The sequence below is a fragment of the Hyperolius riggenbachi genome, chromosome 1, assembly GCF_040937935.1.
Source record: "Hyperolius riggenbachi isolate aHypRig1 chromosome 1, aHypRig1.pri, whole genome shotgun sequence".
In the NCBI taxonomy this organism is placed as follows: domain Eukaryota; kingdom Metazoa; phylum Chordata; class Amphibia; order Anura; family Hyperoliidae; genus Hyperolius; species Hyperolius riggenbachi.
In genome coordinates this window covers 386,765,316-386,783,275 of record NC_090646.1, presented here as the reverse complement: position 1 = coordinate 386,783,275, position 17,960 = coordinate 386,765,316, and the positions used below count along the sequence as shown (strand labels likewise).

The 17,960-nt window shown below is 43.1% G+C and overlaps 1 protein-coding gene and 1 pseudogene across 4 annotated transcripts in view; both read left to right on the top strand.

The window, feature by feature from the left end:
* Window positions 1-8,603, top strand: part of ABCA1 (ATP binding cassette subfamily A member 1) — a 154,886-nt gene extending 146,283 nt beyond the window's left edge. For all 4 annotated transcript variants that reach the window (XM_068234425.1, XM_068234428.1, XM_068234427.1 and 1 more), the window contains 2 exons: window positions 757-1,000; window positions 4,926-8,603. In XM_068234425.1, the coding sequence (XP_068090526.1) occupies window positions 757-1,000; window positions 4,926-5,066 (385 nt within the window). In that variant the 3' untranslated portion in view covers window positions 5,067-8,603. The remainder of the gene's footprint in view (window positions 1-756; window positions 1,001-4,925) is intronic.
* On the top strand, window positions 2,157-2,357 carry LOC137533064 (U2 spliceosomal RNA; annotated as a pseudogene).
* Window positions 8,604-17,960: the final 9,357 nt, after the last annotated feature.

Here is a 17,960-nt window from a genome sequence, read left to right as displayed (position 1 = left end):
AGGAACAGACAATTTTTAAAAGAATCCAGTCCAGTTATGATGGATTAACAGGCTGTCCACTACTCTCCAGCCTCTGTAAATCATTGTCTTACAAAAACCATTTTCCATGATTCCGATGTCTTTTAATGATTGTTATTTAATCAATAACCTAAAAGATAGTATAATTTTCCAGAATAAATTAATTATTGTACAGATGATATGTAACTACCACAATAGGAAGCTAAGGGCTCTAGTCTCAAAACTTCTCATAAATGACTTATTTATCACCTAATTAATAAAAATAACCTTTCAGCACATTTACAAGCAAAATAATCACTCAAAGTAAGTTGTTCATGATTAACTTTATTTCAATATTACTTTTCTTACCTTAATTATATTATATTTTTGCTCTTTGGGAGCTTAAAAATGTAACATAAAAAATGTGAAAAAGCTTTGTGAATCATGCCCTAAGTCTGATATTTGCTCTATTTGTCTGTAAAAAGTAAAGATAATCCACTAAGTTAAGTAATTGAGAACAAAGGGGGTCGGGGGATGGGATATCCCTATATCCCCCTCAATACTGATAAAAACAGAACTTGTCATTGTTATTTAATTACTTGAAAGTTAAACTGCTTTCTTGTGTGGTTTTCTTCAGTTGACCTTTTTTAAAACTGTAGGTTCATACATTTGTTCAGCTTGCTTATTGCCTTGATCTGTGAATACAGTGTGTGATTTCAGTAATGAACAAACGAAACCCTAACTTGTTCTGCCTGGCAGGTTTGGAGATGGGTACACCATTGTGGTGAGGATAGGAGGGTCTAACCCAGACCTGAAACCTGTGGAGGAATTCTTCAGCCACGCCTTCCCAGGGAGTGTATTAAAAGAAAAGCATCGAGGAATGCTGCAGTACCAGCTGCGCTCCTCACAATCTTCCTTGGCCAGGATCTTCAGCATCCTCTCCAAGAACAAGAACAAACTTCACATTGAAGATTATTCAGTCTCTCAGACAACTCTTGACCAAGTAAGTTGGCTTCTGATAAACACATTAATGGTAATAAAAACAAAAGTTTGCTTTCCTAAAACAGAAAGAATTTGCGATAATTCAGGTTGGAGTGAGCTTGAGATGTCTCCCAGAGCATCACTGCTGAATATATGCAAATTAACCATTGTTACCCTTAGAAGCTAAACACACCTCCAGACCCGCTGGAATGCAATGATGTGTCAGCTTGTTAATTTGTAATAGAGCCATAATAATCCAACATACATACAGACTGTTTCGGATTGTTTGATCCTCATCAGTGCAAGGCATGGATTAATTTGGCTCTATGCAGTAGGGCTTGTAACACCGAGAGGTACAGACTAACCAGCAAGCTCATGGTCACCATGAGCTTGCTGGTTAGTCTGTACCTAATGGTAACAAAATGTATAAATTGGTTCAAAGCTGTGCAGAACGGTTTGAATAAGGACAACAACTTTCTATATTGGTATGAGATTGATGATATTTGAACTTTCTCAGCCATTATAGCTGAACTTGTGAACTAAGAATTTACGATATCTCTGTGTCAGTCCAACTCCCAGGTCTGTGAGCAGGTGTTAAACAAGGATCCTTTTCTTAGCTTACAACCTCTAACCCCATGTCGATGGTCTGTGTGAATTAAGGCATCTTAATGATATGTATTTATGCTTGAAAAAATATCTGTTTTCCCTTTTGATGTTGCATGTATATAAACTGTCTGTACCACCAGTTTGCAAACTAACAGGATATAAGCCAGACGAAGGCTGCAAGGCCGAAAGCTTGCTTATTTTTATTCATTTTTAGTTAGTCAATAAATGGTATCATCCTGGTTTAAAACTTCTTGCGCTCTGGATGCTTGCTGGGCTTACAAGGGCGAAAAGGGATAATTTGCATATTTAGTGGTAGTGCATTGTGGGTAACCACAAATGTTCATTTATAACTGAATTATTGCAAATTTCCTTCTGTTTTAAGAAGGCAATTACACCAAGCTTTGCTTTTTTAGTAGGAGGGCTTTTTGGTCCCTTTTATCCCCCCTATACATTCCTAGTAGTTTGGGTCACCCTGAGCTGCTTGGTTACTCTGTTTTAATGGTAATAAGTAATAGTAAATGTTCTACAAGGGTTTTCAAAAGAGTAATGACTGTTTTACATTGTTAATTTGTATCGCTTCTCGGCCTTTTGGCTAAGATCAAGTGTAGTATCTGTTCTTGAGGTTTTTGGGAGGCATGTTACTGGGAACCCGGGCTACTCTCTCCCGGGGAGGACGCCTTGAACGAGTTGAACAGAGGGCCTGGCCTACCCTCAGCTCCTCCAGTAAAGGTGTCAATCCTGGTTCATAATTCTCAGGGGCTGACAGAATAGATCTACCATGATCGAAGCTGAAGGGCTGAGGGCTTTGCTTAGGCGTACTGCCCCTGGAAGTGGCGCTCCAGGTGTACCCGAAAAACCTAGGATGTGGCAGATCCTAGGCGGAGTAAGGTGCTTTGGTCTGTACTGCCCATATGCATTGCTGACTAACGCAGCTCCCCGGCCTTTTGGCTAGGGAGAGTGCGGAATTTTTATCACTCCGGCCGCAAGGTCGGGGCCAGCTTGCTGGCACCGGGGACTTGTCCCCAGGGGACTTCGGTTCCCACCCGGCTCCCTCTCGGGGGAGCCACCGACCATGTGGGATGCCACATGGCCAGGCCCTGTGGGTAACCACAGGGCAGTCCAGGGTCCTCCAGCCCTTCGGGTGTTGGAGGATGCCGCCAGTGTCCTCCTACCCTCGGGTCGGAGGATGCTTAGTACCCCCTGCGCCGATGGCAAAGGGGGATAAGTTCCCTTCGGGGAACACCGGAAGGGCCCTGCTGTATTGTGGGGCCTGTGGCTACTCGTGCACGTTTTGTGGGGGTGCTTTAGGGCACTCACACTTTTTCCGTGCATGGGGCTAATGCCTTGCTTACCCGGGACTCCTGTTGCTTGCAACAGGAGCCAAGAAAGCTAAAAAAAAATAAAAAAAATTGTATTATGCCATCATGGGTTGCATTTCTTTTTTTTTTTGCCAAATAACTGCATGGAATGTCTCTTACTGCAGTGACTCATTTGTCTATGGCTATGCAGTGAACTTGTTTACTTCATTCCTGTCTCATTTGTGTAAGCTATCTAGCACCACCTAGTGTAAAACCGATGTACTGCAATTTGTATTTTCTCTCAAGCACCTATAGTAAAAGTGCTAGTGCACTGCCTATGGATAAAGCCCAGCTAAATCTAACATTGAAATTCTACTACAAATTCTGAAAGTGATCATGCTATTTGGTGCAAATAAAAAAAAATTACCTTTGGAACTGAACTTTCCCAATTCAAAAAACACTTGTGAAGCCTGCTTGCCTGCAACTGCGCTCCATACAGAAGTATTATTATTATTATTTATTGGATTTATATAGCGCCAACATATTACGCAGCGCTGTACAATAAATAGGATTACAGACAATGACAGACAATGATAACAGGGGTGACAGCACAATACTGGTAACAGACCATAGATGCAACAATACAGGTAATAAGCAATAAGATACATACACAGCACAATGCAGATAGTAGTACAATGCCAGATCATACACTGGAGTGGTAGTGGTAAAAATACAAGTTCCAAATTCTGGGTAAAGTGCACACAGTCAAGTATGATACACAAGGGGAGAGGGCCCTGCCAAAGGCTTACAATCTAGAGGGAGGGGTTGGTGAAACAAAAGGAGGGGGTGCAACAAGAAGTTCTTGGCAGAAAGGATTAGGGCAGTGTTGAGTTGATGTAGGCCTCCTTGAAGAAGTGAGTTTTGAGTGCTTTTTTGAAGGTGGGAGCGAGCCTGATGGGCAGTGGAAGAGTTCCACAGGATGGGGGCAGCTCTAGTGAAGTCCTGCAGTCGTGCATGGGAGTGCGAGATGTGTGGGGTGGTTAAGAGGAGGTTGGTGGAGGAGCGAAGTGGGAGGCCAGGTGTATATCTGCTGACCAGGTCAGAGATGTAGATTGGGCAGGACTTGTAAAACTTAAGTTGCCTGGATGCTTGAAAATGTAGCCTAGCAACTATTGTTGTTACTACTTTCAATGACACATGGTCACTCCTGACTCATTCACCTACCTGTTGAATACAGAGAGAAGAAACTATGTGCATCGGAGTGGCAGGATTTATATTAATTTCTCTGCTTGATCGCTAACATAATTTGCCTTGTTCAATAATTAATTTAGCTGAGCTTCAAAGGAAGAAACTTGTGTTTCAGCTGGATACTGATTTTTGTTAATTTTTCAGTTACTTGTTCAAGTGTAAAATAACATGTTATATTGATGTGGGATTGCTAAGAAAACTAGTACTAGTAGGGTTATAGACTAGTTCACCTTCTCAGATTTTTGCCTGTTAGTAGGACACTGACACTACTTGCAAAATGTTCAGATTTGATGCAGCCAATCAAGATAAATTCCCTCTGGAGAAGTCACTCATGTGGCTCAGAGATCCCTGCAGTATGCAAGAAGATTGGGCATTTCCCAGTAATGCACAATTACTCTCGTTCTCCTCCCCATGCTGTTGGGCGATTTGCCCTGTGGCCAGCACTGTCACACAGCATATACTTGTTATGAGAAACGTCTGTAAGCTGCTGTGCTGGCCACAAAGAGTTAATCTCTCACCAACAAAGGGAGCAGGTGGGTGAGTGGGTGATCTGAGCTCTCAGGGAGAGACTGGCTGCGGCCCCTCAGTGTTCCTCCCTACTACCAGTGAAATTACACTTTTGCCACAACAGGAAGGGAAGCTGCAGGGTTCCATATATTCATTGCAAAATGTACATATATGTAGTGTATGATAGGTAATCGATTAATGCAAATGTACTATCATATGCACTAAATAGGGGATAAATGGAAGGTTGGAATCTTTTTCTGACTTTGTATTATTTGTGTCATTTTCCAGGTGTTTGTTAACTTTGCCAAGGACCAAAGTGACGATGATCATTTGAAGGACTTGTCATTGCACAAGAACCAGACTGTAGTAGATATGTCAGTGCTATCATCATTTCTTGAGGATGAAAAGGTGAAAGAAAGCTACGTGTGACAAGTCAAACTGGATGAGTACAAAGGATTTTCATGGCGCACCTCCCTTGGCAAAGGACTGAAATGAGAATGCCAAGGAGTCAGGTCACTAGACCCTGAGCTAGGAGGAAGGCATCATAAACTGGACAATAGAGCTACCACTCAATGCAATGCAAATCAATGCAATGACACAATTCCAGAACAGAGGCAGTGCCTCTTGTGTTGCCTTGTTGTACTGTACACAAGCAGGAGACTTGAACGTAGAGGCCAACAGTATAACAATGTGAATCTGTAGTGTTGCACCCACTGGATGCCGCCCAGCAGTGGGTCTGAAACAATAGCTAAGGTTTGTATTGTTTATTATGTTCTGTTCCAGGATGAAAACAATCTTACCACTGACAAATCATTACCAGTGACTATTTATTAATGTTTAGCGCTTTGATGTGTGTCTGGAGAACCAAACTGGTTTGCCCAGAAGGACTAGCTTTAATATTTGTGATAATTGTATGCAGTGCAGGCAATGTAATGTCACCCCTGAGGCTGCCCCTGGGTATATCTAAAGTATGCTGTCAAGCACAGTCTACTGTTTAGCAGTGACACCAACCAAGGATGCTACAATCAGCAATAAGGTAATAAAAAGAATGGGATATAAAATAAGGCCAGTGTGAACGCCTGAAATAAGCAGACCGCATTGTAGTTTGATTTAAGATCTAGAGCTCATTATGTCCTCTTGAGTAAATCTCACTCAGAAATATGGGCCACATCGCATCATGTTTGGATGCAGACTACAATATATGATAGTTTTTCTTATTTTTATACTGCTTAGAGAACATGTTTTCTAATTTTTTTCCCTTCTGTAGCATTGTTACAGGTGTTTTTTGTTGTCATTTTGACATTTACTATTGTCCAGTATTCTTTTGTTGTTTTGGAACCTCAAGTAATATATTTTAGGTTATTTTGATCATGACTTAGTTTGCCTCTAGGATGTTTGCAGTCCGATGACCTTGTGCTTGTGTCAAGTTCTTCCTTTTACCAAACCAAATGCACTCCACAGATCACACATCTCCAGGGCATTGACAGTAAGAATATGAACAACTCTTTCTGATATTGAGGCTTGGCTATCAGTGCTATACGAGAGGCAGACTCCAACAGTTATGCTATATTGCCCCTAGAGTCCATAACCCTGCTGGATTCATTTGATAGATTATGCTTCATCATGTCTGTATTCCCCCCACAAAACTGTGCCACATGGGCAGTAAACGGTATAGCATATTTGTAGGCTTATTTAGTAAGGCAGAGACTAGGAAGCAGAGGTGTACATGCTGCAGTAGGGAGCCAATCAGATTTCAGCTGTGGGTGGTGAAAATGTATTCTAACTGATTGTCATGGGTTGCAGCACTTTGCTTTGTGCCTTAAATAAGATTTCAAGTATTGCTAATACAAGCCTTATTGAACCAATGCTAGATTGTAGCAACACTAGTAAAAAGTCAATTCAGAATCTGCTCATTGGTAGAAGGAATCTCAGCACGGCAGTCATTGTCTAGCTTGGAGCTGTCTTTATGGTTCCATTTTCAGGCCCTATTTTTACTAACCTAGCTGGGGTTAGCACTAACATGTTCAGTGATGAATCAGATCATAAGGTGACCATAAACTGGGGAAGCAAGTCATCCGACACCCAGGAAGCTACATGTGATGGCCATTTCCTCAGTACTTACAACTGGCAAGTGCTGGGTTGTTGCTAGCAATGTATCCCTTTATCAGCAGTGCTAAAATCAGCATTGCACAGTAGTAATTCTGCCTACAGTGCACAGTTTGTTCTCAAAGACAATTCTGACTTATGTGTTGCCACTAGGGAAGAACAATTTCTCCTACATGGTACATGGCTGTGATGATATTAAAGAAAAAAAAAATAACACATAAAAGTTACATGGGATCACAGGATTTATTTTTTGGCTCTCCAATTGGCTGGCAGTGATCTTGTGTCACTTCTGCTTCTGGTGTTTGTAGGAGATATTGGTCATCCTAATCAGCCACCTATACTGCCAGTTTAGATTGGTGCTATTACTCAGCGAGTTACTGAATGGAGTAGCTTCTACTGCTGGTGTACCAGGCTTTGCGGGTGTACACAGGGAAATTACTGTCACATTAAAGACCAGGTCGGAAGGAAAATAGTTTGGCTCCATTCAGTTTTTATTACCTAGACTTCTTCTACCACAGAACAAGTGTAATGTACTTATCAATGCAATTATTTTTACATCAGTCTATGCAAGAAGCATTATACAGTCCTGCACCTTATAATTCTAAGATATTTTTTCTCTCCTCTGTGAACACTGCCTTACCAGTTTATCATTACTGCTGGAGGGAAACGGCCAGGTTATCACAATGCCATAAGTAACCAGTGGCTCAGAGATGGCAATTCTTATGCGCCTAAGGGTGCAGTGCCAAATTTTCTAATATCTGTGGCATACCACTAACTAGGCCAATTATCACTAATGTACTGTGTTACTCCAGTATTCGTGCCACACGCAAGCCTGATGGTGAGGTGTGCATGCAACTGTGCTTACAGTGTGTGTTTCCTAGAGTGTTCCACCACTTTTGTGCTAACCGGACTGTCTAAAGGAGGACCATTCAGCAAGAGAAACACAGAGGTTGCCACACTGAGTGAGAGAGTGAATCAGTCAGTGATACCCAAGGAGTTACAGAGCAGAGGAGCAGCAAAACAACCAAGCAAGCAGGAAGTTTCAAAGGAAGATGGCACACTTCATAGTTCTCTTGCTCCAGGTTTCCTTTAAAGCACAACTCCAGATAAACCACTGAATACATATAAATAAATAAAAACCTTACGTCCTTTATGCAATTAACCCCCCCAAACACACTGTATAACAGTGAGGATGACACCAGCATTCAAAGTGTGCAGCTTCTGGTGGCATTTCATTGGTTAGGAACACATACCACTACACATATTCTGGCTCAGCCTGTGTTCATCCCTCCTGCAAGAAACCTAAAACCACGTGTATTTTTTTGTGCCTATTAGATGATAGAGGCTGTGCAGAGCACAATCCAGCTATTCTTCTTTAGTTTGCTTATTGATGCCTATACTGTACATACATGCAGCTGAGCAGTCTGTACTGTATGGAGAGGAGTAGGAGGTGGCTTCCAACTGTGGAGTAATACAATAGTGACCAGCCACACAAAGATTCACCACTGCCAGTTGTTAATCCCTGGAGCATGGTTGCAGCACAGTATGGGGGACACCTGTAGAACCACTAGACTACTGTCTATATTGTATTATAGGTTTCAAAATACTTCATTTTTTGTCTGTACTTAAGTGAGCTAAAGTTTTATTTTTGAATATTTGTCTGGAGTTGTGCTTTAAAAGGTTCAGGCAGACATAAGTTTAGACAATGTTACAGTATCTGATTAAAACGGCATAATTTCTTGCAACTTGTTTCCAAATACCAGTCACCTCTGAACCACTAATCGTCACTGCTAATGGTGGCCACTAATGATGCAACCTTTTTTTGTCTAATCTTACCAAATCTATGTATTAGAAGAGTAAGCTGGGTGAATATACTTTCTAAATTTGAGGGACTACCTAAATATCCATTCAAAGTATATTCACCCAGCTTACTCTTCTAATACATAGATCTGGCAAGATTAGACACAAAAGGTTGCATCATTAGTGGGCACCATAAGGCTTTTTTTTCCATGGGAGGCTACTACTCCCACACACTGACTGGGCACTTGCTAGCATTTAGGATGGGCAGTGGAGAGGCAGTCACCTATGATGTCACATCTGGGTGTGGCTGCAGCTATGGTCAGATGTAACATGATGAGTTTTGTTTTTTTGTTTTACTGCCAGTTAACCCCACCATGTGTCAAATGCTGACATGCTTGGGGTTACAAACGCTGCATGAAATTGTAGCTAAAAAGTGCTCAGTGGACGGGAGGCTAAGGCCCGGTTCACATTAGCGGTTGTTTGCCAAACGGACCGGATGACCTGACCGGATCCGGACCGGATCCGGATCGGAACCGTACGGTTCTGATCCGGATCCGATCCGGATCCGGTCAGGTTGCATCAGGTGTCCATCAGGATGCGATCCGGATCCGTTTGGCAAAGTTTACGTTAAAAACAAAAAAAATGTTGGGGTCTGGGAGGTCAGCAGAAGGGGGACCTGTGGAATCAGGCCCTCTGCTGTTTAGCACTCACCTCCACCTCCGACATGCTGCCAACATCTCCGGATCCGGATCCAGCTGTGCTGCTCCACTCCAAAATGCTTGCCCATGTGTCCCCATCCAATATCGCCGCAACAATCCCCATAGGAAGTGGGGTAGAACATCCGGATTTCTCAGCCAGTGTGTTGTGCGCTCTCCGGTTCCCATTGGTTTGTATTGGCCGGATGGTGCAGTCCGGCTCCGCCCCGGATACGGCTGCCGGAGGAGCCGGATGAAAAAATAGCGCATGTTGGAACGGAGGCCGGAGTCCGGATCCGGCCCGGATCCGGTCCGGCTCCGGTTCGGCAGAACGGACGCATGTGAACGGACGCATAGGCTTTCATTGCTATGCCGTGCGTCCGTTCCGTCCGTTCTGCAAGCGGTGCGGCTCCGGCACGGCGATTCCGGAGGGCCACCGCAAGTGTGAACCGGGCCTAAACTGCCCAATAAGTGCACCATTCAGCTGACCGAAGAGATCTTAGAACATGCCTACAAGTAACTGTCAAACCACACCTTCTTGTACCTTAACAGTGCAGCAATCTCCAGCCTTTGAGTAAAGCAACAGCTTTTGATAGGAGCATTTTACAAAAAGTTTAAAGTTGCCCTTTTTGTAACAAACTTTTCTTTTTCTACTAAATCAATAGTGAGACATGTAATTTCACGTGCCGCCAAGCCCAGTGTGTCCTGTAAATGTTATAAGTGACCTGGGAGCATCTTCCCCCCCCCCCCCCCCCCCCCCCCAGAGATATTGTAGGGCTCCTGTCTATAAACATTTCTCCCACGTGATGTGATGTTTTACATACGTTGTTTCATTATGTTTGGTCCTTCATTCCAAGCACTTTACGCTGTCTTTAATGGGATCTATTTTTGCACTGGAATACCCATTAATGTTGCAAACAAATAAGAAAAAACATAAAGAAATAAAAAAAGGTTTTACGATATTATTCTGTAGGTTAAAAAAAATTCAGTTGCAATTTCCATGACTGAAAGACTAAAAAAAAAAAAAAAAAATTTGTATTGTTATTAACTGTCTAAGTATTAAAATGTTTAGACATAGATCTATGTTAATTGCCTTGTATTATGTCACAAAGCAAAATAAAAAAAAAATTCTGTGATACAAGATGATGGTTTTTTTTCTACCCTTCATGTTTGGAAGTCCAGCTATGCCATGCCTCTACCCCAAATATGCCCTGGCTATGCCCCTCCTCCAACATCACCTCCCCAATTGCCTTGTAGTCAGAGCTCTGCACCACTGCAGAATCCAGGCAGCTGTAACAGGACAGGATTGGTAGAGAGTCTGTAGTTAAATTCTCATCCAATTCAGGGAGCTCTGTGGGACTCAGTAAATCCCCATTAGTATCAGTTGCCAGCATGACTAACATGGTATGTAGCCCTATCACCAGATAGAACATACTATTGATCAGAACTGTTTTAACCACCTGCCGACTGCATCATGCCGACAGGCGTGGCCGCGGCGGCAGCCCCAGGACCGCCTAACGCCGATTGGCGTAAAGATCGCGCACAGGATGCATGCGCATCTCCTGCCAGGGGGGCGGAGCTCCGCCCCACCTTCAGTCTCCGAGCGGCGATCGCCACTCGGGAGACTGTTAGACGGCGTGATCGCAGTCTATTTACATGTACAGCGCTGCGATCAGCAGCAGCGCTGTACTGGGGACAGCCGTGTGACACGGCTGTCCCACTGGGGGACAAGAGAGCGAACGGCTCTCATAGTCAGAAGCCTATGACAGCCAATCGCCATGATTGGCCGGCTGGGGGGGGGGGGAAGAAATGTAAAGAAACAGGTATTTTTATTTAAAAAAAATATTTGTAAAAAAATAAATAACCATGGGGGAGTGATCAGACCCCACCAACAGATAGCTCTGTTGGTTGGGAGAAGAGAGGGGCGGGCGGGGGGGGGGGGGGGGGGGGTTGGGGTTAAATCACTTGTGTGCTGTGTTGTGCGGCCCTGCAGCTTAGCCTTAAAGCTGCAGTGGCCTATTTTTACTATAAATGGCCTGGTCACTAGGGGGGGTTTAGCACTGCGGTCCTCAAGAGGTTAAAAAGCTTTACCACAGTAACACATTTTAATATAACTGTCTATCTACTGATGGATAGAAGCATCTTGTTACTTGCTTGAAGTGACATAATATTAGCTTAAAGGGAACCTGAGGGATATGGGGGCTGCCATATTTATTTCCTTTTAAGCAATACCAGTTTTGCCTGGCAGTCCTGATCTCTTTGGCTGCAGTAGTGTCTGAATCACACACCTGAAACAAGCATGCAGCTAATCTAATCACATTTTTGTCAGAAACACCTGAACTGCAGGCTTGTTCTATGGCTGAAAATATTCGAGGCAGACAATCAGCAGGACAGGCAGGCAATTTGCATTGTTTAAAAGGAAATAAATAGGTCAGCCTCCATATCTCTCTCTCTCACTTCAGTTGTCCTTTAACTCTGATACACACATCCAATTTATATTGGATGACACCCAACTATATCTTTCCTTCAAGCCTGGTGTGACAGACCCAACTCTAACTATAAACGCCTGCTTATGTGAACTACAGCAATGGATGAATGACAACTGGCTGAAACTAAATGCAGGCAAAACTGAAGTCCCTCTGATCAGAGGGCAGAGCATGATAACAAAACAACTAAACTTGCAGTCTTCACCACTGGGAATAGGAGGCACGGATCTACGCAGCTCTGATCATGTGCGTAGCCTGGGAGTTCTAATTGATGGGGATTTAAACTTCAGTACTCACATCTCTGCTGTGGTGAAATCATCCTATTTTCACCTTAAAGGACTTACGAGGCCTGATTTTTAAAAAAATAAACAAAAAAAGTTAGATACCTGTGCGTTTTTGTAAGGCACGGAGGACGCCGCTCTCCAGCCTTCACCAAGAAGGCCAACTCCCCGATCCACGCTACTGCTACGTGGATCGGGGGATTGGCTTTAGAGCTGCGCAGCCGCACTCGCGGCTATGCGGACTGCGCAGCCGCGGCCAGCTCCGGCGGCCATCTTGGTGAAGGCTGGAGAGCCCGACCCGGGCCGTGCGGTCGGGGGTCATTCGGGGGGATATTCAGCAGCGGGGACCCAGCGGAACGGCACGGAGGGCGCGGACGGCGTCCTCCGTGCCTTACAAAAACACACAGGTATCTAACTTTTTTTTTGTTTATTTTTTAAAAATCAGGCCTCGTAAGTCCTTTAAAGAGAACCAGAGACGAAGCACCCTCATGTATTTTATTACATTTATCAGTGGGAACATGACAGTAAACACCTACCCTGCTTTTAGTTTCATTCTTATCTGCTTAATTAGTATATTATCAGCTGTGATAAGCATCCCCGACTGGCTCAGTCTAGGTTTGACCTGAAATCAGAGCTGAGTCACTCTTCTGTGGAGTCTTTTCAAGCCCAAGCCTGCCACCTCCTGGCTCAGATTTCCTGCTTTACATACTGAGAGCTGTGATGAAATGGGAGGGGCTGCTGCTGCTGAGAGAGAAGCTCTGAAACAGACACATGTGGCAATATGATCTGTGTGCTCTGTGTATCTGCATAGATACTGATGATGACTGCAGTTTCATTCCTATGAGAGACACTTCCTACAGGCAGCTGCACATCATACCAAAAGGAAAGCACACAGATGAAAGGCTGCAGCAGCCTTTCTCATATAGCCTAGATAGCAGCCTAGTCTCATATAGCCTAGACAGCACATCCAAAACAATTCATAACCCGGAAGCGGAAGGGATTTGAGCCGGCAGCCATATTTGATTTTTCCTGGAGCAATAATGGATAAAAAAAAAACACTAAAAAAGGCACACCAGAGCAGCGAAATTATCAGGTAGAGCATTTATTCTTTACAAGCTATCGACGGATATGTTTATTTTGTGTAAACCGTTCATCTCTGGTTCCCTTTAAGAACATTGCAAAAATCAAGCACCTCAAACCCCCCCCAGAAGAGCTACCAACTTTAGTTCATGCCTTCATTACCTCCAGACTGGACTACTGCGATGCTCTACACTGGCCTTCCAAAAAATGACTTGTACCACTTACAGCCGATACAGAATATTGCTGCCAGACTGCTAACCAACCCCGTCACTGCCACATAACGCCAGTCCGGCACTCCCTTCACTGGCTACCTATAGAATGGAGGATCCTATTCAAGATCGGCCTACTGACATTTAAATCACTGAATAATCTGGGCCCTGGATACATGAAAGAAATGTTGCAGCTGCGTAGCAATCCCCGCATTCTCAGATCCACAGGTTCTAATAATTTAGTCATACCCAGACTCCACTTGGAAACTTTTGGTCCCAGAGCCTTCTGTCATGCTGCCCCTACGTATTGGAACTCCTTACCTCAACAGATCAGGACAGCTCCATCCCTGGATGTGTTTAAATCCAGACTGAAAACCCACCTGTTCAGTTTGGCATTTGCAGAAATATAACTTTTGTTGTGTGAATACTTCATCCTACCACCAATTACTGAATCTGAAAGAGCCTAAGCGCTTTGAGTCCTATGGGAGAAAAGCGCTATAGAAATGTTATTGTATATATTGGCCAATGTTACCACTTCCAGGTAGTATGAGAGCTTACCTACACAATTTTTTCATAGTATTCAAAATCTGTTGGCCTTCATGCCACATGGAGGTGGTAAAATTGGTCAATCAAAATAGGATGTGTGTATGGACCCTTAGGGCATTTTACACTTAATACGTTGGTATGCGTTGCGTTTTTTTTGTGCTCCATGGCAGTGCATTGTGAAAAAGCTTTCAGTTAAAATGCATATAGTGGGAACTGAGCCATAGGAAAACATGGACATTACTTTAAAAATCACTTGTCTTATCAGTTATAACTGACAGCAACTGATTAAGTGGCACAGGGGCCTTAAAGAGAAACTCCGACCAAAAATTGAACTTTATCCCAATCAGTAGCTAATACCCACTTTTACATGAGAAATCTATTCCTTTTCACAAACAGACCATCAAGGAGCGCTGTATGGCTGATATTGTGGCGAAACCCCTCCCACAAGAAAAGTACGTACTTTTTTTGGCAGTTTGCTTTCTGTGAGGGCTCATTTCCACTATAGCGAATTTGCATGCGTTTTTCGCATGAAAATTCGCATAGCAATACAAGTGAATGGGACTGTTTCCACTTGTCAGGATTCCTTTGCGTTTTTCTGTGCAGAAAAAATTTGCATGGCAGAGCCATCAGAATTCGCATACCGCATACCACTATGCGAATCGCATACAATGTATTTAATAGGAAATTCGCATGAGGTCTGGGCATGCGAATTTTCATGCGAATTCGCATAGAAACAATGGAAAAGCACACCAGCACTGCCATGGTTAAATTCGCATACATCGTCATCCATGCGAATTCGCATGAAAATTCGTATAGACCCGCATGCGAAATTCGCATCCGCATGCGAATTTTTACCGCGGCGATTCGCACCGCACAAGTGGAAATGCAGCCTGAACCTTGCTGCATTGTGGAAAATAGCTGTTTACAGCGGTTTCCAACTGCCAAAAACCATGCAGCCGCTACATCACCTGCAAACACTAAAATGTTCACTGGAGTTCCTCTTTAAAGAATGATGCAATCTTGATTGTACAATCTTAACAGATCTATGTAGTAATAGGGTAAACAGTGAATTTACTTTAAATGAATACAATCAAGATTGTATAACTAGCGGGCACCTTTAACCACTTCAGGACTGCAGTCATAAAACCCCTTAAAGTGAACCGAGCACCTTTTTTTCACTCAGGACATTTCTATAGCACATGAAAAATATATGCCGACTATCTGTTTCATTATTAAAATAAACTTTAAATTTTACCTTGTATTTTACATTCAAAGTTGTTAAATTGGCCTGTTTGAGCAGACCTGCCGACCGTCCCCATCCGCAGAAAGTTCAGTAACCTCTAATTGTTTTATTGCGCTAATTACCAAGAGATAAACCATGCCTTTCATCAGCAAAGAGGGTGAATAATTAGGAGTGTGTTTTCAAAGCCAAAAGCATGGCTTTGAAAACACACTCCTAATTATTCACCCTCTTTGCTGATGAAAGGCATGGTTTATCTCTTGGTAATTAGCGGAATAAAACAATTAGAGGTTACTGAACTTTCTGCGGATGGGGACGGTCGGCAGGTCTGCTCAAACAGGCCAATTTAACAACTTTGAATGTAAAATACAAGGTAAAATTTAAAGTTTATTTTAATAATGAAACAGATAGTCGGCATATATTTTTCATGTGCTATAGAAATGTCCTGAGTGAAAAAAAGGTGCTCGGTTCACTTTAAGGACCAGACACTTTTTTTTTCCCATTCAGACCACTGCAGCTTTAACGGTTTATTGCTCGGTCATACCGCCTACCACCCAAATGAATTTTACCTCCTTTTCTTGTCCCTAATACAGCTTTCTTTTGGTGCTATTTGATTGCTGCTGCGACTTTTAGTTTTTATTATAGTCATCAAAAAAGACATGAATTTTGTCAAAAAAATGATTGTAACTTTGTGATAAAATTTGTCAAAGTAAAATTTCTGTATACATTTTTGTCCAATTTATTGTGCTACAGGTCTTTCATTAAAAAAAACCCATTCAGTGTATATTTATTGGTTTGGGTCAAAGTTATAGCATTTACAAACTATGGTGCAAAAAGTGAATTTTCCTATTTTGAAGCACCTCTGACTTTTCTGAGCACCTGTCAAGTTTCATGAGGTGCTAGAATTCCAGGATAGTATAAATACCCCCCAAATGACCCCATTTTGGAAAGAAGACATCCCAAAGTATTCACTAAGAGGCATGGAGAGTTCATAGAAGATTTTATTTTTTGTCACAAGTTAGCAGAAAATGACACTGATTTTTATTGTTTTTTTTTTTCACAAAGTATCATTTTTCGCTAACTTGTGATAAAAAATAAAATCTTCTATGAACTCACCATTAGGGATGATCAGAACCAGCAAATTCCGTTACACCGGAAATCACGGATTCTGTCAATGATAAATTCCGTTGCTATGAAAATTCCGCTGGATTTTTATACAATTCCGCAGAATTCCGGTCTCTCTCTCTCCCATCCATCCATCCTCTTGTATCATCCAGTAGGAAATTGCAGTTTTTCAAAACAGCTTACATACCATGGCTGAGATTGAACCCAGGTCTCAGTGTGTAGTAGGTATCTGACTTACCCCCTAGACCACCAACCACACTACATGCTAAAGCCAGCCTAGCATGTACCATTATGACCAATCCAATAGAAAAAGTAGCATGATTAAGGATTTGTACTTTTTTAAAAGCCAGCTTACATACCTTGGCCGGGATTTGCTACTTTTTCTATTGGATTGATCATAATGGTACATGCTAGGCTGGAGTTAGCAGGTTGTGTGGCTGGTGGCCTAGGGGGTAAGTCAGATACTTACTACACACTGAGACCTGGGTTCAAATCCCAGCCAAGGTGTGTAAGCTGGCTTTTGAAAAAGTACAAATCCTTAATCATGCTACTTTTTCTATTGGATTGATCATAATGGTACATGCTGGGCTGGCGTTAGCATGTAGTGTGGTTGGTGGTCTAGGGGGCAAGTCAGATACCTACTACACACTGAGACCTGGGTTCAAATGGTGGGGGAGAGAGGGAGAGAGATTTTTGTGCTTTTCCGGAAAATTCCGCGGCATTCCGTTTGAGAGGTTTAGCAATTCCGTTCCGACTGCCGGAATCGGAATTGACCTAATTCCGGGCGAAATCACGGAATTAACAATTCCGCGGAATCCAGCGAGCATCCCTACTCACCATACTCCTAACTGAATACCTTGGGGTGTCTTTCTACAATGGGGTCATTTGTGGTGTTCTTATACTGCCCTAGCATTTTAGAGGCCCTAAACCATGAGGAGTGGTCTTGAAACCAAATGTCTCAAAATGACCTGTGAAATCCTAAAGGTACTCGTTGGACTTTGGGCCCCTTAGCGCAGTTAGGGTGAAAAAAAGTGCCACACATGTGGTATCGCCGTACTCCGGAGAAGTAGTAAAATGTGTTTTGCGGTGTATTTTTACACATACCCATGCTGAGTGGGAGAAAGATCTCGGTAAATAGACAATTGTGTGTAAAACAAAACAACAAAAAAATTGTCATTTACAGAGATATTTCTCCCACCCAGCATAGGTATGTGTAAAAATACACCACAAAACACATACTACTTCTGAGTAAGGCATTACCACGTGTGACACTTTTTTGCAACCTAGGGGCTTGATTCACTATGCGGCGCTAACCTACTTAGCACATCTAAAGACGGGTGATTGATGGGTGATCACTGGGTGATTAGAGGGGAGAGCAGATGTAAATACACTTTTGGAGGTGATCTGAGGGTGGGGCTGAGGGAGGTGATCTGAGGGGCAGGTTAGGGTCTGAGCTGATGGGTGGCAGTGCCAGAGGGTGATTGACAGGTGATTACAGGGGAGGATAGAGGTATACAGTACACAGGGGGGGGGGGGTCTGGGGAGGATCTGAGGGTGTGGGGGGGGGGTGATCAGGAGCCCCCAGGGGAGCAGTTTAAGACCCAATCTAAAAAATAGCGTTGACAGATAGTGACAGGGAGTGATTGGTGGGCGAGGGGCGCTGTGGGCGATCAGGGGGCAGATCAGTGTGCTTGGGTGCAGACAGTATACATTACAAAGCGTATTATATGCTTGTATTGCGGCGATCGAGGGGTT